The 25,366-nt window shown below is 40.2% G+C and overlaps 2 protein-coding genes across 2 annotated transcripts; one reads left to right on the top strand and one right to left on the bottom strand.

Moving 5' to 3' along the window:
- The first annotated feature begins 16,438 nt into the window (after positions 1-16,438).
- On the top strand, positions 16,439-18,313 carry LOC122052044 (leucine-rich repeat extensin-like protein 1). The gene has a single exon (XM_042613433.1). The coding sequence runs from the start codon at positions 16,648-16,650 to the stop codon at positions 18,145-18,147; it is 1,500 nt and encodes a 499-aa protein (XP_042469367.1). The 5' UTR covers positions 16,439-16,647; the 3' UTR covers positions 18,148-18,313.
- Positions 18,314-22,059: 3,746 nt separating this feature from the next.
- On the bottom strand, positions 22,060-25,365 carry LOC122050518. The gene is made up of 5 exons (XM_042611411.1): positions 25,345-25,365; positions 23,885-24,289; positions 23,682-23,767; positions 23,438-23,493; positions 22,060-22,371 (listed from the first exon to the last, which is right to left on the bottom strand). Exons 1-5 carry the CDS (start codon positions 25,363-25,365, stop codon positions 22,367-22,369), a joined length of 573 nt encoding a protein of 190 aa, XP_042467345.1. The 3' UTR covers positions 22,060-22,366.
- Between the last annotated feature and the right edge of the window lies 1 nt (position 25,366).

Genomic DNA, 25,366 nt, shown 5'->3' on the forward strand with positions numbered 1-25,366 from the left:
ATCGATGGTGATTCTACAACCGGTATATTGCCGCATCGAGGCGAAAGGAGGTTGTTTGGATCCGCAAGTTCATCATCGAACTTGGGGTGGTTCCTAGCATCGCTGAGCTTGAGCTCTATTGTGACAACAATGGAGCTATATGACGAAGGAACCTCGCTCACACCAGCGGACCAAGCACATACTACGGCGCTTCCATCTCATTCGAGAGATTATCGATAGAGGAGATGTGAAGATTTGCAGAGTACCTACAGAGGCTAACATCGCAGATCCCTTGACCAAGGCTTTGGCACAAAGGAAGCATGATGGTCACACTAGGTCTTTAGGCCTTAGAGCCTATACTGATTGGCACTAGTGCTAGTGGGAGATTGTTAGTTAGAGCCCTAGAGCCAATTATTTGATGATTGTATGGACTCATGTATATCATATTCTTTTATATTAATAAAGGTATTTGTTTGGTTATTATACTTATTTATATTAGTGCCAAATAGACTAAGTATAATAGCGTCCTTGAGTAGAAGGTTCATACCTATATCAATCGATTAGTTGAATCGATAGTGAGATGATATAGGGAACACTACTCTAAATCATTCCTAGTCGAGTATTAGCATTCAGGGACAATGTTAATACAATAAGACTAGCATGTAGGTCAGCTCGATGACTTGATCTCACAAGTCATGGATATAGAGATATCAAGCTGACACATGGGTATGCATTAGAGAATGTATACTGAATGACCCGCCATGAGAAAGTATCATGGATCGTTATATGAGTGTCATATACTTTCTCATGTGGCTATTAGTATGACTATTAGTCCTTTGACCTGAAGTCACCATGGATCCCTACATAAGGAGTTATGTACTTTAGTTTCGTCAAACGTCACCCGTAACTGGGTGAACTATAAAGGCGATTACTAGGTATATAATGAATTATGTAGAGGGATGTGAGTGATGTAGATGGAATCTATCCCTCCCATATGACGGGAGCGACATCGGTATTCTTGATAGAGTGAGACCACTAAGTGCATGGCCATGCCCAAATGAGTCAACATTAGATGTTGAGCTCATTTGATCGAGTGAGTCTAACTTGGAGTTCAAGATTTAGATTGATTAGAGGATGACATGGTCTATGCCTCATATTGATCAATCTAGATGTCTAGGATAGAAGGACACTTGTCAATATTTTGTGAGTAGTCACAATTGGTAGTCACAAGGTGATGTCGGATCTCGACATTCTTATAACTTGGGTAGTAATGATGTGTTGCTAGATACCGCTTATTACTTATGCTCCTAAATGGGTTTAGGGCATTGCCAACGTTACAAGAACCTATAGGGTCACACACTTAGGACAATTAGGTGGAGATTAGGTTCATATGATGAACCAAGAGGATTAGATTCATTTGATGAATCAAATTGGATTAACAGTAATCCTAATTGGGCTAACTTGAGTTCGACTCAAGTTGATTCATGTGTTAAATGAGTCTAATTTAGATTTTGACTCATTGAATCAATTTAATTTAATGAATTAGATTCATTATATTAAGTTGGCTCGAATCAAATGGTTGGATTAGATCCACCATGGTAGAGATGGAGTCAAGTTTGACTTGACTTGAGAAGGAAGACCAAAGGTCAATTTTGACTTGACCTTTTTGCCACCTCATTGGTGAGTTGGCATTAGGTGGACCAATAATGATGTTCCACATCATCATGGGTGCCACCTCATGGAAGTAACAAAGTCACTCTCTTAATGGTTTCATATTAATTGCAATTAATGCAATTAATGTGATTTTATGGTTTCATATTAATTGCAATTAATGCAATTAATGTGAATTTTGAAATGTGGCCGGCCACTTGATTTTTGGGTGAAAAATTTATTTTTCATTCACTTGTGTGCATCTTCCTCCTTCTCCCTCTCAAGCTCTCCCTCTCCCTCTCCTCCCTTGGCCGAACCACATAGGTGCTAGCACACCATGGTTTTTGGTCATCTCCAGTGTGTCCGTGTGGATACTTCTAGAGGACCGGCGCTTGACGGTCTTGAGATCCGGCATCATTTGGACGAGCGGGAACGCGAAGGGCATCGCATCAAGGGTAAACACTTTTTCCTCATAGATCTAAGTAGTAGATCAGTTTTTGAACTCGTACAAGAAATAGTTTTTTGAATTTTTATACGAATCTTTGCACGGATCTACGGCTTTGAGTCCTTCGGGGTTTCCGCGACGCGAAAAAGCGATTTTCGCGGCTCGAAGAACCCAACAGTTCTTCTCATGCTCCTTCAACTGACGAGAAGCATAAGAGACTACTCTGCCGTGCTGCATCAGAACAGCGCCCAAACCCTGAAGAGATGCGTCAGTGTAAAGTACAAATCCATCCTCTCAAGAAGGTAAAACCAAAACTGGAGCTGACACTAATCTCCGCTTCAGCTCCTGAAAGCTGGTCTCGCAATCCTCAGTCCACGTAAACTTCACGCCTTTCCTGGTAAGGCGTGTCAGCGGCATAGCAATACGCGAGAAACCCTCAACAAAACGTCGGTAATATCCGGCCAACCCCAGAAAACTGCGGATCTCTTGAACTGACTTCGGCTGCTCCCAACTGGTGACAGCCTCGATCTTCTGAGGATCAACTGAAATACCTCTACTAGAAATCACGTGTCCCAGAAAACCGACTGAGGATAGCCAGAACGCACACTTGCTGAACTTCGCGTACAGCTGATGTCGTCGAAGAATCTCCAAAACTATGCGAAGATGCTGTGCGTGCTCCTCGTCGGAATGAGAGTAGACCAATATGTCATCAATAAAAACGATAACAAACTGATCCAGATACTCCAGAAATATGCGGTTCATCAAGTCCATAAACACCGCTGGAGCATTGGTAAGCCCAAATGGCATTACCAAAAACTCATAATGACCGTATCGAGTACGGAAAGCTGTCTTCACTCTCAGCTGATGATATCCGGATCGCAGATCAATCTTAGAATACACTGATGTACCTCTGAGCTGATCAAACAAATTCTCGATCCGTGGTAAAGGATATTTATTTCTGACGGTCACTGCATTCAGCTGTCTGTAGTCAATACATAACCTCATGGTGCCATCCTTTTTCTTGACAAATAATACCGGAGAACCCCATGGAGAAACACTAGGGCGAATAAATCCCCTATCCAAAAGCTCCTGGAGTTGAACCTTCAGCTCGTTCAACTCTTTTGGTGTCATACGATACGGAGCTTTTGATGCCGGTGTGGTCCCCGGAATCAGCTCAATAGCGAACTCCACTTGCCTTCTGGGAGGTAGACCTGGCAGCTCCTCTGGAAACACATCTGGGTACTCCCGTACAACAGGAACGTCGGAGAGCTGCGAACTACTGCTGTCATCAGTACTGATCAAAGATAACAGAAAATCCTGACAGCCATGTGACAGCAACTTCTGAGCCTGAATCGCCGAAATGATCGATATGTCGTCGTCTCTGATGCCAGTGAAATCTCACGAGGGTTGGTTCGGAGGCCGAAATGTGACCACCCTCGTCTGGCAATCAACTGTGGCATGATATGCTGACAAACAATCCATGCCAAGAATAATATCAAAATCGACCATTTCTAATACTAAAAGATCCACTGTAAGTATTAGGTTGCCAAAATCTAACGGGCAACCTCTGACCTCCTGGGTGACGTCCAATGAATCACCGGACGGTAGGGAGACGGTCAATCGCTGGGGTCTGCAAGTGGGTAATCTACCAACCTCCCGCATAAAAGTGCGAGATATAAATGAATGCGAGCTACCAGTATCTATCAGTATATCTGCAGATAAGGCATAAATAGAAATCATACCGCGGAAAACGGATCCGTCGGCTCGCTGCGCATCCTCTCTGGTCATCGCATGAACACGTCCAGTCTCTGGCGGAGGAGGAGGAGGTAACGCTGCCAGCGGCTGCTGCGGCTGGGCAGAAGCCTGCCACTGAGGCTGTGCTGGATACTGCGCCAGAGAAGACTGAGAGGACGGCGACTGATACTGTGCAGCTGGCTGGGACTGAGTCTGGTACTGACCTAAAGGCTGAGGCTGCATCTGATACTGCCCCTGCGTCGGATAATAAAGTCCCGGAACAGAACTCTGAGGTGCTATGGAAGCACTAGAGTACTCCTGTCCAAGCATGCCAAATGCCGCTGCTGCAGGTGAAGCACTCTGCTGCTGACCATGTAAATGTTGGGCTCGTCGCCCTCCTCGATAAGTTCCGGACTGACCGGACTGTCCTCCATGATCAGACCCTCCGGAAGCCATATGCTGAGTCTTCTGCGGACAATCTCGGCTCTGGTGTCCAGGCAGTTTGCAATGAAAGCAAACTGACTGTCCCAGAGAACAGGCTGAAGTGACATGATCTCTGGATCCACATCTGAAACAGCGAATGTCGCTGGCAGGTTGTTTCCGGTTCTGCTGGGAAGACCGGAAACGTCCTGAAGAAGACTGCCCTGATTTCTGAGGTTTACGTGATACCCCAGATGTACCCTGATCTGATCGACTATGCCTGCTCTACTGTGGTGTAGTCTGAGGCTGCTGGCTCTGTCCAGATGTCTGACTCGGCTGCTTCCTTTTCCTATCCGGAAAAACTCTCTGCTGAGCTGACTCAATAATGAGGGCTCTGTCCAACATCTCCGCATAAGATGTGATACCAAGACCGACAAGTCTTAGTTGCAAATGTCCATCCAGTCCCTGAATGAACTGCTGCATACGTGAACTGTCCTCAGCAACTAGCTCTGGACAAAACCTGGCCAATCTGTCAAACTCTGCATTATACTCAGTCACTGTCCGATTATTCTGTCGCAAACTCAGGAAATCCTGCCGGCGAGCCATCTGATAAGCTCGTGGAAAGAAACGGCTCTCAAAAGCCTCTCTGAATCTGGCCCAAGTGATGTTCTGCTCACCGATGATGGAACGATGGGTAAGCCACCAAGTGTCGGCCGTGTCCCGTAAGTGAAAAGCAGCCAGCTCTGCTTTCTCCCACTCAGAGCAAGCAATATAAAAGAAAGTCCGCTCCATAGTCTCAATCCAAGACAAGGCCACACTCGGATCTCTATCTCCTCGGAAGAGTGTGAATCGACTCTTCATCGATTCTGCCAACACTGGAATCCTGGCTCGTGCCGCGGCAATGTCAGTGAGGTGTGTCAGAACGGCTGTCGGAACTGACGGAACCACTGGAGCTGGTGCTACGGGTGGTACCGCTGTATAAACCGGAGGAGGTACTCCCGGTGCTGCTGGGTAAACTGGAGCATATGCTATCGGTGGCACTGTAGGGTGAACATAGGTGGCCGCGACTGGAGGTACAGTAGGTAATGGTACCGGATAAGGAGTAGCCGGTATCCCTAATGCAGGTGCTGCTAGGTACACCGTATGTACTGGGAGCACAGGTGTCGCTGGTGTCAGGTACACTGTAGGCCTAGGTGGCGGTGGTGCCGCGTATGCCATAGGCTGGGCTGGAGCTGGTGTTGGAAATGTCAACGGTACCCCTGATGATACCGGAAATACAGTAGGAGTAGGTACACTCGGCGTAACCGAGGTAGGTACCTCTATAGGAGCCGTCGGGGTCTGAGAGCCCGACGCGCCCGTAGTATGCTGAGTCTGTCCCTGGCTGACAGGCACATCAACAGAAGGCATCTCTGGCGTATCCAGAGATCCCGCGATCCTCGTACGTGGTCGTCCAGCACCACGTCTCGCAGCAATACGTGTAGATCGCCTCATATCTGTTAAATTATATTACAGATATTACTACCAGTATAACCAACTACCAAAATGACATCATACCTAATTGTTGTCTGGAGATGTTCCGTCGCTGTCCAGTCCCCAATTTGACCTCAAATTTCCGAACGAGAAAATCATTGGAAATCCATAATAAAATCCGAAATGAAAGTCCAAAACATATACGTAATGGAAAATCCGTACAACCAAAAATAACTACCCAGTTTGACTCACAAACTTGGGCTAGCACAATATATCCAGAATACTAAAAGAAGGTATCACACCCTGCTCTGATACCAATAAGTTGGTATAAGATAAATCTCAAAAATCCAACACACGGAAACCCAACAAGTATCGCCAAACTTTGGCGCTCTGATACCATATAAATTGGTATCAGATTATCCCAAATATCCAAAATACGAAAACAACGATCGCAAAACTTAAGCTCTGATACCAAAGAATTTGTCACGCCCCAGAGGAGTCTCTGTCCGAAGAAATTTCGGCAGCATCTCCCCTGTACGACGGACAATATGAAACTTTCTACATATCACATATACATCAGCCACAGGCGGCTAACAATAAATAAAAACAAACACCACGCAGTTTATAAAGATATTCAGCCTCTGGCTGTCACAACCACGCAGTTAATAATAGTAATCAATAACAATAGGACTCTGACTCGAAATCCACCCTACTCCACTACACTCGTAAAGCTCAAATCCAACGAACTCACCTCTTCTGCCGTCCAGGCAGGCACGTAGTAGAATGAAATCCAATATCATATCAAATATCCATCAAAAGGTATCACCCATACAATATCCATAGGAAAAATCCAAAGACAATACTAAAAACAAAATCTGATATAGAAAAAAAACAAAATAAAACAAATAACGAACTAGTAGAGAGCTAGCTCTACGTGTCGATGGGGGGCCAGCGACTGGAACTGCTCCGGACAGCCTCAACCTGAAAATATCAACAATGGAGGCGGGGTGAGTCCAACACTCAGCAGGTACAACTGATATGCATAATAAAACAAATAACAGATAACACTAATCATGCGTACAGTCTCCTGAATACGAGAAGGAATAAATGCAACTGAAATGAAATCAGGAGATAACTGTACTAACCGGAATCAAGGTACAAAGTAACAGGTCGTCAGACCGAAGAAAATCTTAATCCTATATGCATGTCAATCAAATGCATCCATACAAATGCAGCATATAAGTGCAACAATCACAAACAATAAAATGCAATAAATGCATATAGTGACCGTGCACTCGGACATCACTGCTCCTGACAGTGACTGAGTGGACGGGATGCTGTCGGAGTACTCCTGTCCTCTGGCCCCAAATCATAAATGGGGGAGCTCAATGCTCTCATCTCCCGGTACACAATGACGGGGAGGAAAAATCTCTGCCGGCTACCACGCTGAGTCTCCTGACCAACGGAGCCAAACAGAGTCCACCATCTGCCCAGCGGAGCCAAACAGAGCGGAACTGACTGCCGGCTACCACGCTGAGTCCTCAGACCAACGGAGCCAAACAGCAGAACCGCCACACACCTGTCTGATATACCACTAATCCATGGGTGGTGGTGGTGTGTGCAGTACATGTAACTGGCGATGAGCTCAACCATAGTGGAGCCGACAATCGCACAGCATGCAAACATGATGCATGATACTAAGCATGGCAATCTCATGAATAGCATAGCAAGATCCATACATAAATAAAAGGTGTACCACAAGTCAATGCATCGGATGGAAGGTACACAAACAGATAGGGTATCATATAAACCCTAGGTCCTGAACATGATGTATCACATGGTTGGGTCACTACCGAAAGCATGTATGGTCAGATAAATAATAACATGCTAATAAATAAACAAACAACATGTAACAGATCATATAGTGACCAACCGAATCAAATGGAAACACAATTCTTGCTATATGTTAAACACTTTATCATGCATATCAAAAGACATAAGTCAAAGTACCCGCCTCCGACAAAAGAAAGGTCCAATTCTGACTCCGAGATGCTCGTCTCGCGTCAAGGTCCTGTATATCAAACATAAGGTCTAGTTTAGCTAATTCTATCATACCACAATTTGCCACACTAAATTCTAACCCAATTTAAAAACTTCTAAATTGGATCCAACTACAAAAGATGGTTGCTACTGGAATTAGAACAAGTGACCTCACTGCTAGGGCACGGGTTAAAGGCTTCTGCAGTAGGGAACTAGGCCCAGGTGAGCAAGCAACGATCTAGGGTTCTACTGGCCGGCAATAGGGCGAACGACGGCGGCACTGTGCAGAGAAACAGCGGCGGAGTACACCCAACTAGGGCACGTGGTCGGTGAAAGAAAAATCATGCAGTTGAATTAGGGCACAGAAAGGAACCCCAAAACTTGAGTTGCTGCTGCCAACCGAAGACGTACCTAATCCTCTGAATTCCGGCAATCTAGGGCAGAGACAGAAATGGGGGTGCTGGTTCTTCCTGCCGGCGAGTTCTTGTGGCTAGCTGGTCGGCAATGTCAGTGCTAGGGTTTGGGCACAGGAAGAAGAGGAACCGGGTGGTGGCGTCGGCGCTAGGCTCGGGTGTCGGCACAGAAAATCGGCAGTGAACTCACACCAGGGCAGAGGAAGAAAGGGTGATGCATGGTGATCGACTCTAGGGCACCGGGGGTTTGCGGCTGCTTCGTGCGTCGCCGGCGGCTAGGGCACAGGCCGGAGGTGGTTCGGCTGAAGCTTTCGCGCGGGCACAGGCACAAAGAGGAGAAAGTGTCGGCTTCTCCCTTGGTCCGAGGGTTTATGCACGCGTGGGAGAGGAGGGAAGGGAACCGCCGAGTGGCCGGCGGTTAGGGCTTCGGCGCGAGAGGAATCGGCATCTCTTCACCATTGCTTAGTATTGACAAGATATTACATTTTCAAAATTTTGAAATAATATTTTTTTATTAATATTTTAATAATATTTTATTATTTTTTTCGAAAATAGTGAAATATTATTTTTTTTTCAGCACTGCTAATCCAAGACCAAGTCTTGGGATCTTTTGTTTGTTTCTCTGTGTGCAAGAAATTATGACTCTTCTAGAAGGACGGAACCCCTGCGAACCGCCACCATACGATCATGAAGACTTCAACTACTGGAAGCGATTAATGGAATGCTTCTTAGGAAGCGTAGACATCGATTATATGCTAATTTTGAGCAAACCTTCTCAAAACTCGGAACTGAACAAAAAGGTAAGTAACATTATTTGTAATGTTTTACCTAACAATATTTTATGCAGATTAGAAAAGTACAAGAATGCATATGAGCTGTGGACCCAGTTGATCAAGCTTCACGAGATGCCGATGGAGCTAGAAGATCAAGTTAAAGTCGAATCCGGACTCGAGTCAGATCCAACGGAGAAGCCTGCTGAATTAGGGGTTGCGCTCAAGGTTAGTAATATTTACCAAAACACCCTTGCTAGTAGTAGTTTAAAATATGCGACTGTTAATTTGGATATGTCTGAAAGTATATGTGAAAATAGTGTACATGACAATACTTACAAAAATACCTCTAGGATATTTTCTGATAAAACAAATATAATTAATTTAGAAAATACAGAAAATCTGAAAATAATTAATAAATCTAAAAATTTGAATTTAACCTAAACAAATTTGAAAATTCAAACAAAAAAGATGACAAGGTCAATATTGATCTAGATAAAATTAATAAATTATTTAATCTAGACAATATTAATCTAGAAAATTCTATCCAAAACCAAGATAATTTAATTAATAAGAAATTAAACTTTAAAGATAAAACTAATCTAATAAATTCAATTAACCATATCAATTTAAAAGGCAAAGAAAATATAAGGATAAAATCAAACACTTTGATAAAATCAAAACAGAATTTAACAAACTTAAAATTAAATGTTAAAGATAACATATTAAACAAAAACAATCTAGAAATTTCAAAATTAACAATTAATAAAAAGCTAAAAGATAAACCATTAAGAAAATATAATTCAAACAGTTTAGTTAATTCAAATTTAAAAATAAATAAAAACTTAAACTTTAAAAATAAGCTATTAAAAAAAGATAATTCAATTAACCCAATAAAATTGAAATTGAAAGAACATTCAAATATTAAATACACTCTCTTAAAGAATGATAATTTGACCAATTTAATTAATTCAAAATTAAAAACTTAAATTTAAATTACAAATTAAACATTACAACTTAACTAAAACCAACTCTAATTATACAAAAATCTTAAATTAAAGACCAATGATTTAGGGGGGGCTCCAGAGTAACCCAAACAAACTAACCCGGCAGGGTAATTAGGATTAGTTAAAAAGAGACCAAGTTTAACTTGAATCATGGTACTGGTGAAGTTTTTGGATGATAGTACGTTAGGGAAGCTTGGGCATCGCATGTCTAGAAAGATATGACTTCGATCTGGTGCATTTGGCCAAGTGGAACTGACCGAAGCTACCCTTAAATGGATCCTAACCAGTTAGACCAAGGTTTAATACTAAGCTCCGTGGATAGGACTATTCGGAAAACCTCGAAAGGTTGGCTACTTCTAATGACGTCCAAGTGACTCACCAAGCTTAGAAGTTTATCCGAAGAATGCCCATTTGTTGAGACCAAAGCTAAACCTGAATCTAACAAAAGTTAAACCAAACTCTGTAATTAAATCTAATTCATCTCACAAAATTATAGGATTTCCTGATTGATAATCTAGATCGGGTGAAATAAATAAGGATCAAATTAATTTTCAAATTAAATTAAAATTAATTTAAAATTAAATTTCAAATTTTAAATTGAATTTCAAATTAAAATTAAATTTCAAATTTCAAATTAAAATTAAATTTCGAATTTCAAATTAAATTAAAATTAATTAAAATTAAATTTTGAATTTCAAATTAAAATTAAATTTTGAATTAATTAAAAATTAAATTTCGAATTAAAACTAAATTAATTTAAAAAAATATATATTAAATTAACTTTAAAAATTATTTTAACTTTAAAAAATTATTTTAAAACAAAAATTAACTTTAAAAAATAATTTTAAATTTAACTTTAAAAATTTTATATTTAACTTAAAAATTTTAATCTAAACTTAAAAATTATTTTAAAATTATTTCCAAATTTTTTAAAAATTATTTTAAAAACTCTTTTAAAAATCATTTTAAAAACTTTAAAAAATTCTTTTAAAACATTTTATAAATTATTTTAAAAACTATTTTAAAAATCATTCTAAAAACTTTAAAAAAAAATTTTAAAAATTCTTTTAAAACATTTTAAAAATTATTTTAAAAACTCTTTTAAAAATCATTTTAAAAACTTTTAAAAAAAAATTCTTTTAAAAATTATTTTAAAACATTTTAAAAATTATTAAAAAAAAAACTCTTTTAAAAATCATTTTAAAAACTTTTAAAAATTCTTTTAAAAATTCTTTTAAAACATTTTAAAAATTATTTTAAAAAACTATTTTAAATCATTTAAAAAAAAACTTTAAAAAATTATTTTAAAAAACTATTTTAAAAATCATTTTAAAAACTTTAAAAAAATTCTTTTAAAACATTTTAAAAATTATTTTTAAAAACTCTTTTAAAAATCATTTTCAAAAACTTTAAAAATTCTTTTAAAACCTTTTAAAAATTATTGTTATTTTAAAAATTATTTTAACATAAAAATTATTTTAACTTAAAAATTATTTTAACTTAAAATTATTTTAATATAAAAATTATATTTTTAAATTATTTTAACTTAAAAATTATTTTAAAAATCATTTAAAAACTATTTTAAAAATTATGTATCATTTTGAAAAATTCTTCTTATTTTTTCACTATAATAAAATTCTTTTAACTTAAAAAAAATAGTAATAATAATAAATTATTTCTATAGACTATTTTCACTTTAAAAATTATTATTTTGACTTTAAACTCATTTTTAATCTTAAACATCATTTTAACCTTAAAATTATTACTTAATTTAACCTAACTGAAAATTAAAACTTAAACTTAAAACTTAAAGCTAAATTAATCACTGATATTAATTTTAATCTAAAATCAAAACTGAATTGAACGTATATTAATTGTCATTAAATTCTTGTTAGAAATCCCTTAAAAATAATAATTATTATAATTCTTTTAAATTCATTTAAAACTTAGCCACCTAACTTAAAAACTTAAATTCCATTAATTTCAACTTTAAACTTAATTATGTAATTAATAAGTAGAACTTAACTATTTAAGTTTAACTTTATTTGAGAACTAAGCTTGATTTGATCAGAACCTAGGTTTAACCTTAGTAAAAATATTAAAATTACTCTAAGCCATTTTTCTTAATCAACCTTTAAAATATTAATTATTTTTATTAAAACATAATTAAAGTTTGACTTAAATTGAACCTTACTTAACCTTGTTTAATAACGAGTTTAACTTCAAATTACCACCAACTTTAAACTAAGTCAATCCAACTTAAAAGGAAGTAAATGAAAAGTTAAATTATAACTAACACCTTCATCAATTAATACAAAATTTAGATTATAGCAAAATTTAATCAATAAATTATTAATATTGATCAATTATTGAATTAATAACAACTTAACATTACACTAAATGTTAATTTATTTCAACTTAATCTAACATTAATTACGGTTAGTCAAATTTAAATGAACAATCATCTAAAACACTTAGGTACAAAAATATGTTACGGTTGTAAAATTTTATATTAAGGGGAAGTAATAAATAAGGAGGATTAATAAATTAAAGGAGTATCAAATTAAGGGGGAGGTTTATTTTTTAATTATCTCCTGAAGTGTTATTTTTTAATCTTCTCTTTAAAATCTCTCTAGAAAATTCTACCTCAATTTAAAAAATAAATATATATCTACTTTGAATATTTTTAGCAAATATTTTCAAATTTTATATCAGGTTCAGGGGGAGGAATTAATTAAAAATTTCCCTTTATATAAAATATTTTAAATTTTGTTTGAAAAATGTTTTCTTAAAATTTCTTAAACCTACTTTTGAAAACTAACTCTTATAAAACTAAGTTGTTTTTAAGAATTGGGTTTTACTTTTTATTGAAAATTAATTTTGAAAATTAGATTTAACTTAGTTTTGAAAATTGTGGAAATTAGATTTTTCAAAACTTAAGTTTACAAACTAAGCTTCTCAAAATCATTTTCCTTAATTTTGAAAATCAAAGTTTAAAAATCAATTTTCAAAATCAACTTGCTTCTTTTAAATCACAAATTTTTTATCCTTTTTACTTAGTTTTTGAAAACTCAACTTTTCAAATATTTTAAACCATGGTTTTGAAACTAGTACTTTTGAACTTTAAAATTTTGATTTTTGAAAATTAGATTTAATTATTTTACTTTATCAAAATTAGTTCTACCAAACTCCTTTGAAAACTAAAAGTAAAGTTCAAAATCAATATTTGCAAACTGAAATTTGATTTGCAAAAACTCAGTGTTGAAAATTATGAAAGTTAGATTTTTCAAACTTAAATCATTGTCAAAACTTAAGTTTTAAATTAAATCGTTTACAAACTTAGTGTTGAAAAATAAATCAGTTTTTGGAAAAATAAATTTTTCAAACTTAGTTTTGGAATTTTGGTTTTTTGAAAACTTATGTTTGAAAATGAAACTATCTAAACTTAGCTAGCTTTCTAAAAGCTAAAAGCTAATGCTTTAAACAAATTTTCAAAAGCTTAAACTCTCCCAGATTAACTTGACATTTTTTTTGTCTGAAGTCTATAATTACTTAATCCATGTTATTTTTGATGAATGCCAAAGGGGAGGGTTAGGTGGTTAAGTTAGGTTAAGTTAGATGAACCTAACTGAAAATTCAAACTAACTTAAAAACCACATAAATGCATGGTTCTTGCATATGTTTTCACTAACTTAACCAAGTTGTCATTCCATCAAAAAGGGGGAGATTGTTGGTGCGGTTAGCACTAACGATTTAACCCAGGTTTTGATGAATGACAAATAGGTTAAGTTAGTCTTGTTGTTGTCTGACACTTTGATCGAGTGTGCAGGAGAAGTCCAAGCGGGTCGACGGGCTGACCGGACGCTTGGCGAGAAGTCCAGCTAGGTCGACGGGCTGACCGGATAGCTGGCGAGAAGTCCAAGCGGGTCGACGGACTGACCGGACGCTTGGCGAGAAGTCCAGCTGGTCGACGGGCTGACCGGATAGCTGGCGAGAAGTCCAAGCGGGTCGACGGGCTGACCGGACGCTTGGCGAGAAGTCCAGACGGGTCGACGGGCTGACCGGACGTCTGGCAGGTAAGTGAGGTAAGTCACTGGAGGGGAGTGACTGTGAGGACGCGTTCCCGGGAAGGGGACATTAGGCGTCGATCCGGCTTAGATCCATTTCGGATGTCTAAGTCGAGATCGTGACTAGATTCCGGTCTCGGAAAGACGGAATCTAAGTCATACTCTCTTTATCCATCTGTTGAACTTTAACTGTGCTAACAATTTGTTTTACAGGATGTATATTTGCCTCGGACTAACTTTGTTTTGCAGGAAAAAGGAGTCTTTCTGGAACAAGGTGGTCCGGGCGCCCGGAGGTCCGGGCGCCCGGAGGTCCGGGCGCCCGGAAGGCGAATTTTATCCAGCCAAGTCGTCGCCACGTGGAGCATCTTGGTTTGAGCAGTTACGTCACACTCCAGGCGCCCGGAAGGGATCCAGGCGCCCGGAACAGCATATAAAAGAAGCCCCAGGCAGGAGCTTCAGAAATCAATTTTTACTGAGAACTCTTCTACTGCTGGTCTTGCTGCTCGACGTTCAAGTGCGACGTCAACAACGCTCCGACAAAAGTGCTCCTCCGGTGTTTATTTAATTTTTCTTTGTCGGTATTGCTTTATTATTACTAGCATTTCCTGTACTTATTCTGTAATCATATTTCGACTTGTTAGTGATTGCCCAACGAAAGTGGTCAAGGACCACGGGCCTTCGAGTAGGAGTCGTCACAGGCTCCGAACGAAGTAAAAACATCTGTGTCTACTTTATTTTTCCGCTGCGTTTATACTCGTCTTTTTCGAATCGATATTCACCCCCCCTCTATCGAATCTAACGGTCCTACAGATGAAAGGTACACAAACAGATAGGGTATCATATAAACCCTAGGTCCTGAACATGATGTATCACATGGTTGGGTCACTACCGAAAGCATGTATGGTCAGATAAATAATAACATGCTAATAAATAAACAAACAACATGTAACAGATCATATAGTGACCAACCGAATCAAATGGAAACACAATTCTTGCTATATGTTAAACACTTTATCATGCATATCAAAAGACATAAGTCAAAGTACCCGCCTCCGACAAAAGAAAGGTCCAATTCTGACTCCGAGATGCCCGTCTCGCGTCAAGGTCCTGTATATCAAACATAAGGTCTAGTTTAGCTAATTCTATCATACCACAATTTGCCACACTAAATTCTAACCCAATTTAAAAACTTCTAAATTGGATCCAACTACAAAAGATGGTTGCTACTGGAATTAGAACAAGTGACCTCACTGCTAGGGCACGGGTTAAAGGCTTCTGTAGTAGGGAACTAGGCCCAGGTGAGCAAGCAACGATCTAGGGTTCGGCTGACGGCAATAGGGCGAACGACGGCAGCACTGTGCAGAGAAACAGCGGCGGCAGTACACCCAACTAGGGCACTGTGGTCGGCTGAAAGAAAAATCATGCAGTTGAATTAGGGCACAGAAAGGAACCCCAAAACTTGAGTTGCTGCTGCCAACCGAAGACGTACCTAATCCTCTGAATTCCGGCAATCTAGGGCAGAGACAGAAATGGGGGTGCTGGTTCTTCCTGCCGGCGAGTTCTTGTGGCTAGCTGGTCGGCAATGTCAGTGCTAGGGTTCGGGCACAGGAAGAAGAGGAACCGGGTGGCGGCGTCGGCGCTAGGCTCGGGTGTCGGCACAGAAAATCGGCAGTGAACTCACACCAGGGCAGAGGAAGAAAGGGTGATGCACGGTGATCGGCTCTAGGGCACCGGGGGTTTGCGGCGCTGCTCCGTGCGTCGGCGGCGGCTAGGGCACAGGCCGGAGGTGGTTCGGCTGAAGCTTTCACGCGGGCACAGGCACAAAGAGGAGAAAGTGTCGGCTTCACCCTTGGTCCGAGGGTTTATGCACGCGTGGGAGAGGAGAGGAGGGAAGGGAACCGCCGAGTGGCCGACGGTTAGTGCTTCGGCGCGAGAGGAATCGGCGTCGGGAAAGTTGGGGAAAAGATGCGGCGGGGGAATGGCCCGGGTTCAACGACAACAGAAAACAAAAAGAAATAAAGAAAATAAAAAGGGAAAGGATATATAAATATAATATTTTCCTCGCTTAAATCGGATAGCCTAAACAGGCTTTTCCCGGACCTCGTTTTTATCCCCGTTAACTCATCCGTACGAGCTCCTAAAAATTCCCGAAAAATTTTCAAAAATTCCGGAAAATTTCCGTATTAATATTCATCTATTTTCGATATTTTACACCTCCTCTCCTAACGATTAGGAACCGACTCATTCTAACAACTAGAAATGATCAATGGAAATATATATATAAAAAAATCTTCGAACCAGCGGTCCATTAATTGTTAGAGGCCAGAAATCATAACCAGCCCGACGATCCGACTCAACAAGTAACCGGCCTGACAATGCAACCCAAGTACTCAACCAAGGGTCATGTCTAGTAGTCTGTCGCATAAATTACCATAAAAGAGCTCATTCTCATTAAAACCCTAAACCATTCAATAACTAAAGCGAGCCAAAAAGTAGTGAAGTCTCTGCACAGCTACGGGAGCAGCGGATCACATTAATTACATCCTCCACGTTCTTCTCCTCTCCTTCACGCTCCACTTCACCTCTACAGATCTCACCTTTGAGAAAGCCGCGACTCTCAGGCGGGGACGACAGTGGCGCGGAGCAGATGCAATGGCGATCTTCCTCCTCCACCTCTTCCTCCTCCTCCTCCTCCTCTCCTCCTTCACCGGCACCGCCGCCCAGTTCCAAAACCCTAGGCTGAGAGACGCCTACATCGCCCTTCAGTTTTGGAAGCGCACCGCCATATTCTCCGACCCAAAAAATTTCACCGGCGACTGGATCGGCCCCGAGGTCTGCTCCTACCACGGCGTCTTCTGCACTGCAGCCCCCGACGCCCCCAATGTCACCGTCGTCGCAGGCGTCGACCTCAACCACGCCGACATCGCCGGGTACCTGCCCTCCAAGCTCGGCCTCCTCGCCGACCTCGCCCTCCTCCACCTCAACTCCAACCGCTTCTGCGGCATCCTTCCTCATACGCTTCGCCGCCTCCGTCGCCTCTACGAGCTCGATCTCAGTAACAATCGCTTCGTGGGCAGTTTTCCTGACGTCGTCCTACGCCTCCCCGCCCTCCGCTTCCTCGATCTGCGATTCAATGACTTCGAAGGCTCTATCCCGCCCGCCCTCTTCCGCCGACCCCTCGATGCCATCTTCCTCAACGACAATCGGCTCCGCCACGGCATCCCCGAAACCTTAGGCGAATCCCCTGTCTCCGTCCTCGTCCTCGCCAATAATCACCTTGGCGGATGCATCCCCACCTCGATCGGCGGCATGTCGGAAACCCTAAACGAGATAATCCTCCTCGACGACGACCTCACCGGGTGCCTCCCGGTACAGATCGGGCGGCTCCGCCGAGCCACCGTCTTCGACGTTGGATTCAACAGCCTCCAAGGCCCACTGCCGGGGTCCGTCACCGGGATGAGGAGCCTCGAGCAGCTCAATGTCGCACATAACCGCCTCACTGGACGGATCCCTGACGGCGTCTGCGAACTTCCCCGGCTTAGGAACTTTAGCTACTCGTTCAACTACTTCAACGGCCAGCCCCCGGCCTGCGCCCGGAGGGGGCCGACGGTGTTTGACAGCAGAGGGAACTGCATCGCCGGCCTCCCGGAGCAGCGGCCTCTGCGGCAGTGCATCTCCCCGGGAGCCCAGCCCTTCGATTGCCGCAAGTCGAGCTGCTTCATTGGCGGCGCCACCACCTCCCCGTATCCTAAGCCCTCGCCGCCGCCGCCAAGAATTTCCATTCGTAGGCGTGTTGTCCCGCCGCCGCCTTCTCCAGTTGGGGGTGCACACAGAGGCTACTCGAAGAAACCATCCCCGCCGCCGCCGCCGTACGAATCAGCTCCTTCTACTAGAACTCACCCACCGCCGTCCTATTCAACGCCGCCGCCGTCGCATTACGGCCCATTTCATCCTCCTCCAGCTGCCACTCTACCACCACCTCACAACACTTCTTCACCGTCATCACCATCTACGCCTTTGGCATCCCCGCCGGCACCTTTCATACCATGGAAAGCACCAACATCACCGGTTCCGCCGCCACCGCCGAAGCTCCCTCCAGTCGTGGGCGTCTCCTATGCCTCCCCACCTCCGCCGGCGATACCATACTACTGATCTCCACTGTCGATCGGTCATTTCAACCCAAAAGCCCTTTTTTAATGCTCCTCTGCTGTCTCCATCATCATCTGCTTCTCCTTATTCCTGTTTCGAGATGATCATGTCGGTATTGCCATGGAATCTAAGCGTGGTTTAGTTAATTTTTACAATTATGTATCCTAAATCGATTCTAGTCTTTTTCCGTGAACCGATGGCGATCTCACCGTCTCCCGCCGCCGCCGAAGCTCCCACGAATCCTGGGCCCCTCTCTGCCTGTTCTTCGACGTTAATTGATCATGTCAAACATTCTAATTTCAGTGCTCTCTGCTGCCTCCATCATCATGTTCTTCTTCTTCCCCCGTTCTTAGATCATCTGCTCTGTTACAGTTAATGCTTGCGGTAAAGGATGTAAATCAATTCTGTCTCTCTTGCCATGCGGCGCAAGGCGATCTCCTAGTGGAGCAGGGACATCACTCGGTGCCCGTGAATGGCTTGTGTCGTCTCTCGAGGACAAGGCGGGTGGTCCACGGAGTAGCTCAACCGTGCCGTCCTGGTTCAGTGCTGAAATTTTATTGCAGTTTTTATTATCTCCTCTGCTGCGCCGTTACTGAGCTTGAAGAGGGCGTTGGTGCTCCACTTGCGCCAGGGCGACCAGCTTCGAGCACTACGGCGTGACCGAGGTTTCCATCGCGAAGCAGAACGTGGAACGGGCCATTCGTCGAACAACTCCCCGGCACGGACGCGATAGAGTGAGAAGAACCCAACAACTAATCAGGGTTGATTAGATCCAGACCATTGATGATTACCACATTATAGACGCGTGATTAAATCTATCCAAATCTCACGGCTGAATTAGCTGTAACTTATACAGCTATAAATTCACTTATTAATAATTAATTAACTTATGAGATAATAACCCGTGAAACACTTTCCATTCAATGCATGACTGTAAATAATGCAAGTCTAGTCAAACTTTTGATAAGACTACCAGTATTAGTGAGTGTTATAAAACCAATTATCTCATGAAAAGTATAAGACATACCTGCTATATATATACATTATATTAATATATGCATTTTTCTCATATTTATTTTAATATCAATACTCATTATTATAAAGTCCATATATATCACATATACATTATATTAATAAATTCATTATCTTACATTAACCAGCCATTTAATTTTTTTTATTTTAATCTCATCAAAAATATACTACTAATTTTATTTTATTTATTGATTTTTTATTTTAAAATTTATTTTAAAAAAAAAAACATGGGAGGGCACTCATGTGGCCCTTCCATGCTCCTCACCGGGTGCGCAGGTAACATTTTTTTTTGTTTTTTTTAATACCTGTGTTTAATACCACGACAACATTAATGTTTCATCACATTGGTTTTAATGTCAACATGTTGAACGCGAATGTAGATGCTCTAAGGTAACTGAATCAAGTCTATAATGAATTCAAGTTTGGTTTGATTTTTTTACTGAGGTAATTGAATCAAGTTGAATCTATAATGAATTCAAAGTTTGGTTTTATTTTTTTACTAACTTGAGTTTGGCTCAAGTTTAGTTTAAATTTGATTTATTTAAATATTATTGACCTATCAGTCCAAGTTTATTTGATTATTTGATAATTTGATAGTTTTAAGTTTATTTAATTAGTTATTAAGTTTGTTAATTTATTCATTTTAATTTTTTTTTAAAAATTATTTATCATGTTCATAAAAGTTTTATTGATAAATATGTTTTATAAGTTTTGTTCCTGAACAATGTTCACCAACACAATTCATAATTTTGTTCATTGTAGTAAAAAAGTAGAATCTATCATTCCAACGACTCTCCAACGGCTCTATACGATCGACCTCGTGAATATTAACAAGTTAAATATATGTATTCAAGTTTATTCGTTTAGTTTAATAAACTATTTAAAATTATTTATTTAATTAATTTTTGTGTATTGAAATGAAGATAAACAAGTTCTCAGATGCTAAATTTATTCATAAATATTTAGTTCATTTACCATCCTACTTTCATGATCGTGGAGCATCAAATGGCTCATATCACAGCTCATGTAACTTGGTAGAGATACTCGGTCTCTCCTTGGTTCCACATTATCCTGCCTATTTCAACTTCATTAGCTATTCATGGAACTAAGAAAGATGCGTGCCCTCCACCTTGATTTCACATCAAGTCTGACAAGAACTTGTCTAACTATGCCGGATGTTCATAGTTCACCCTCACCTAGATCAAATGCATCGATGTTCTTCAGGTGTCAATTGCCCGACCGAATTGTAAATTTCATCGGTTTTATGCATAAACTAATTGATTTTTATCGATAGTTCACTGCCATCAATGCATAGCCTACATATGCTGCCTATTTCTATGCATTCCCTTGGACCACATGAGTTTCATGCCCCAAGTTACAATTTTATAGAACCAAGCAAGACAAATAGCTTAGTAAGGCTTAAATTCCTTCAATCGAGTGTATGATAAAGGTTCGGCCGACCAAGTTATAACATTTCCATTTCCTAGTAGATTTTTGACAGTGTTTTAAAAATCAGCTTAGGTGGCTGCCTAGGCACCGCCTAAGCACTAGGCGTTAGTCAGTCACATCGAAAATATGTTAGTCGGCCAGTTAGGCAAACTTGGCGCCTAGGTGGGATTAGGCGGCCTTAGGCGTCAACTAATCGGTCGAATCGTCTAGACACCGTGAAAATAGTGCAGGGTTTTTATGATTTTTTTTTTAAAATTTGGGCTTTTAAATTTAAAACCTAATTAAAAAAAAAATATAATCATGTTTTGATGTTTGGCTCAAGCTTTATAAGCCCTAAACTTTGGTCCAACAAGAAAATTGATTTGTTGGCTTGTCCTAGTGGCTAGCACCAAACTCATGAGTGAGATAACTAGAGTGAGAGAACTTCACGAGGATGATTTTACATCCGAAGAAGAAGAAGAGGACCACATGATGATATTAAATTTGTGCCTGATAAGGAACAATTTGTTAAAAATTATAGAGAAGAAGAAGTAAAATAAATTTGTGATATTTTATTAGTCGTGTAATTTTGAACTCATTTTAAATTTGATGTTAGTATGTTGAAGTTATAGAATGTGATTTATTATACAATTTATGTTGATATCGTGAAATCCGCCTAGCAACGTCTAGTCCCTGCCTAGGCAGTCTAGACACTAAACGTTGTTCTAACGCCTAACAAATTTTAGAACCTTATTTCAACATACATAATGTCTCCACAATATTTTAGGATCACAAAAGACATTCCATGTGGTGTTGAGTTATATAAGGGACCAACATTGCATCCCATATAATTGCACCTACTCAGTAATCACAAGATACAACTTTCCTTAGTAAACAAAAAATTTAGGAAACCACTCAATTTCCAAACCACTTCCAAAAGTATAATATTAATTAATAATAATAATAGTTTTTCTTGGTACAAATTAAGAAGACATCTACTATTATTATTATAATTATTATTATTATTTTGATAATATAGATATTCTGACTCTTACAAACTTAACTAAGTTTGGAGGTGGATGGCCTTCTCCCTTGGTTGGACAAATCTGGAACACAAGAGACTCCTCACCCAATAACTAATATCTTAGATTTTTCATTCCGATCACTAAAGGAAAATATCTTACAGTGCGTCGTAGTTGAAATTTGAACAATGAGTGTTTGATTAATTTATTGAACGTCTTACCGTTGTACCATGCTCTAGGGAGACATCTCATGTCACGCCCTGGAGGAGTCCCTGTCCGAAGAAATTTCGGCAGCATCACCCCTGTACGACGGACAATCTGAAACTTTACTACATCACCATATACCTCAGCCACATGCGGCTGGAATATTAACAATAATAAACAAACAATAACATAGACATCCACGCAGTTTATATCAATTTCAGTCTCTGGCTGACACAACCACGCAGTTAAATAGTAAACAAACTAAACAGAGATAAGCAGACTCAAAATCAACCCTACTCCACTACACTCATAAAACTCAAATCCGACGATAAAATTAACTCACCTCTTCTGCCATCCAGGCAGGCATGTCGTAAAACAAATCTGAATGAAAATCATCGACAGTGCAATATCCATAACACAAAAACCATAATCCAAGTGCATCAAATAGAACTAGTCTGATAAAGAAAACCAAAAGATAAACCACACGTCCTCGCGGTCTGTAGGGGACTAGCAACTGGAACTCTCTCCTGACAGTATCAACCTGAAAAATATCAACAATGGAGGTGGGGTGAGTCCAATGCTCAGCAGGTACAACTGATATACATAGTAAAGAATTAACATCTAGCACTAATCATGCGTACAGTCTCTTGATATAAGAAGGATAAAATGCAACTGAAGTAAACAGGAGAAAATCGTACTAACCAGGACTTGAGTATAAGGACAAACAGTCCGAGAGGTATAGAAATCCTGTATGCATGTCAATCATAGGCACCCAAATAATATGCAGCATATAAATGCAGCAAACACAAACACAAGCAATAAATACATCATGCATATGATGCCAATGTCATTGTCACCCCTGACGCCAGTCAGCCAACTCACAACAAAAGTGGGATCGAGTGGGTAGGGCTGTGACGACCGTGCACTCTGCATCACTACTACTGATAAGTGACCGAGTGGACGGGATGCTGTCGGAGTACACACATACTCCTACCCCAAATCATAAATGGGGGAGCGCAGTGCTCTCATCTCCCGGTACACGATGACGGGGAGGGGTCCCTAACGTGCTACACACTGTGCCACACTACCCATGAGCGGACCAACGGAGCACCGGAAGAGCAAACTGACGTGCTACCACACTGCATCACGCTATCCATAAGCGTCACAACGGAGCACCGAACAGTGATGAAACTGGCGATGTGCTCGACAATAATGGAGCAATCCTATCACACAGCATATAATCATGCGAATGGTGCATGATCCTTCCTCAAAAAATGCGAATGGTGCATGACACTAAGCATGGTAATATACTGAATCAATCTATATACATATATGATGTGCACCATAGCAAATAAATCATATCAAGGGTACACAGATCATGTAAGGTATCAGATCTAGGTCCTGAACATGGTGAAACATGGTATATCACTACCCCTATAAGCATGTATAAGCAGGTAAGGAATAGTATGAGATGCAAAACAAGCAATCAACCAAGCATGTAAAAGGTATTGGGTAGTGATTAACCGAAACAAATAAGAAACACAATCTTTGCTATTTGTTAAATTCATTACTATACATATCAAATGACATAAGTCAAAAGTACACGCCTCCAATAAGAAATGGTCCAATCCGATAATCGAGATACTCGTCTCGCGTCAAAGACCTGTGACACCAATATAAATATATTTTATTTAGCTACAATTCCCATAAATAGCTAAATGAAATCTCTAATCCTAAATTAGGTCAAAACCCTAATCAATATATACAACCTCAATCTACTCATAATCATCCATCTAAACAATCAAATCAAAACCATATTCTATAGCATATACAAAATGCTCTACACCTTACCTCAAGTTCCACAACCGTTCTTGCTGCTGAAAAATCAAAGAGTAAATGCTGAAATAAGGAAATGTCGGCTGCTGAAGATCAGGACCCTACAACCAGAGACCATCATCCTCAATTAACACAACCCTTCCACCCAAACACATTACTGCTCACGGCAGGACACAAAACATAGCAAAAATTTCGAAAACCAAACCCTAAACCCTCACCTTCAATTCCACTACCGGACTACTGCTACCCTCAGTCTCCTTCTTGAGCTCTCGTTTTCCGGCGACTCTAGTTGTCCGCCAAGAGAGGGAAGGAGGTACAATCGCCAATGCTAGAACAGAGGAGAAATTGGCCGGCGGCGGGTTCGGGACTAAGGCACAGTGAGGTCCTTTGGTGAGGGTCGGCTCTAGCTGCACAAAGGGCAGAAGGGAGAATGGCGGCGATGTCCCGTGAGGCGGCGGTGCTGCTCGGGTCGAGAGTCGGCGGCCAGTGCTTGGTATCTCCACGGCTAGGGCGACAGGGGTCGGCGGTGGCTCTCGTCGCCGGCGGCAAAGGGAATTTAGGTACAGACGGTGTCGGTAGAAGATGAAGAGGGCAGCGTGACAAGGGAAGAAAGAACTCGGCACCTAGGGCTCGGCTAGGGCACAAGCGATTGGGGGCGGCAGAGCAGAGGAGAAGAGAAGAAAATGAGTACTCGGCCACGGCTTAAGCACAAGTGATGAATGAAAACCGCCACGGCAGCGCCGATTAAGGCAGAGAGGAGAAATCGCCGAGCGAAGGGAAAGGCTAGGGCACGCGGGAGGAATAAGAGAAAAAGAAAAAGAATAAGAAAAGAAAAAGGAAAAGAAAATAAAACTTTTCCTCATTAAAACAGGGTAGCCTAAATAGATTTTTCCGGGTCCCGTTTTTATCTTCGTTAACTCGTCCGTGCGAGCTCCGAAAAATTCTCGAAAAATTTCCAAAAATTTCGGAAAATTTCCTTATTAATATTCGTCTATTTCCGGTATTTTACATCTCATTTTATTAAAAGTTATTAGAAGAGCAATGATATGGATAAGAAAAAATCTTAAGGAAAAGCTCAAGGATAGACACATAATTCATGGCCCACTATTTCACTTTTTATAGGCCCTCATTTTATGTGTTTATTCTTGAATTTTTTCTTGAGCATATCATTTTTCTTATTAGAATTAGTAGAGAGATGTCCCTCTTTCATTTATTTTTTAAAGAGTGTCTATCTCCCACAATATATTTTACTTTATGGAATTTTCTTTATTTTTTATATTATTGTAGCAATTTTGATTTCTATAACTACTCCAACTACATAGTTATAGTAGCTACAAGACTCTAGTTGGATTTCAATCATTTGATCGTTAACTAACGTTATATAATATTGATCAAAAATAAAGTATTCAATTGTGATAGTTATGTAATTACCATATCATAGGCTATTAATATTTAAAAGTACTACATATAATGTTAACCAATGTTGATGAAAGACGAAGTGTTTATAAATGTTTCCATTATAGTTATGTACAATATAATATTAACCAATGTTGATGAAAGACGAAGTGTTTATAAATGATTCTATTATAGTTATGTAGCAATTATTAGATCGCAATTGCTATGAATTTGTAGCCGTTATAACAACATCCAAAAGTAAAGATTGATTAAAAATACTAACACAAAATAGAACATTGTTCATA

This window comes from Zingiber officinale, chromosome 3A (genome assembly GCF_018446385.1).
Source record: "Zingiber officinale cultivar Zhangliang chromosome 3A, Zo_v1.1, whole genome shotgun sequence".
NCBI classification, from domain to species: domain Eukaryota; kingdom Viridiplantae; phylum Streptophyta; class Magnoliopsida; order Zingiberales; family Zingiberaceae; genus Zingiber; species Zingiber officinale.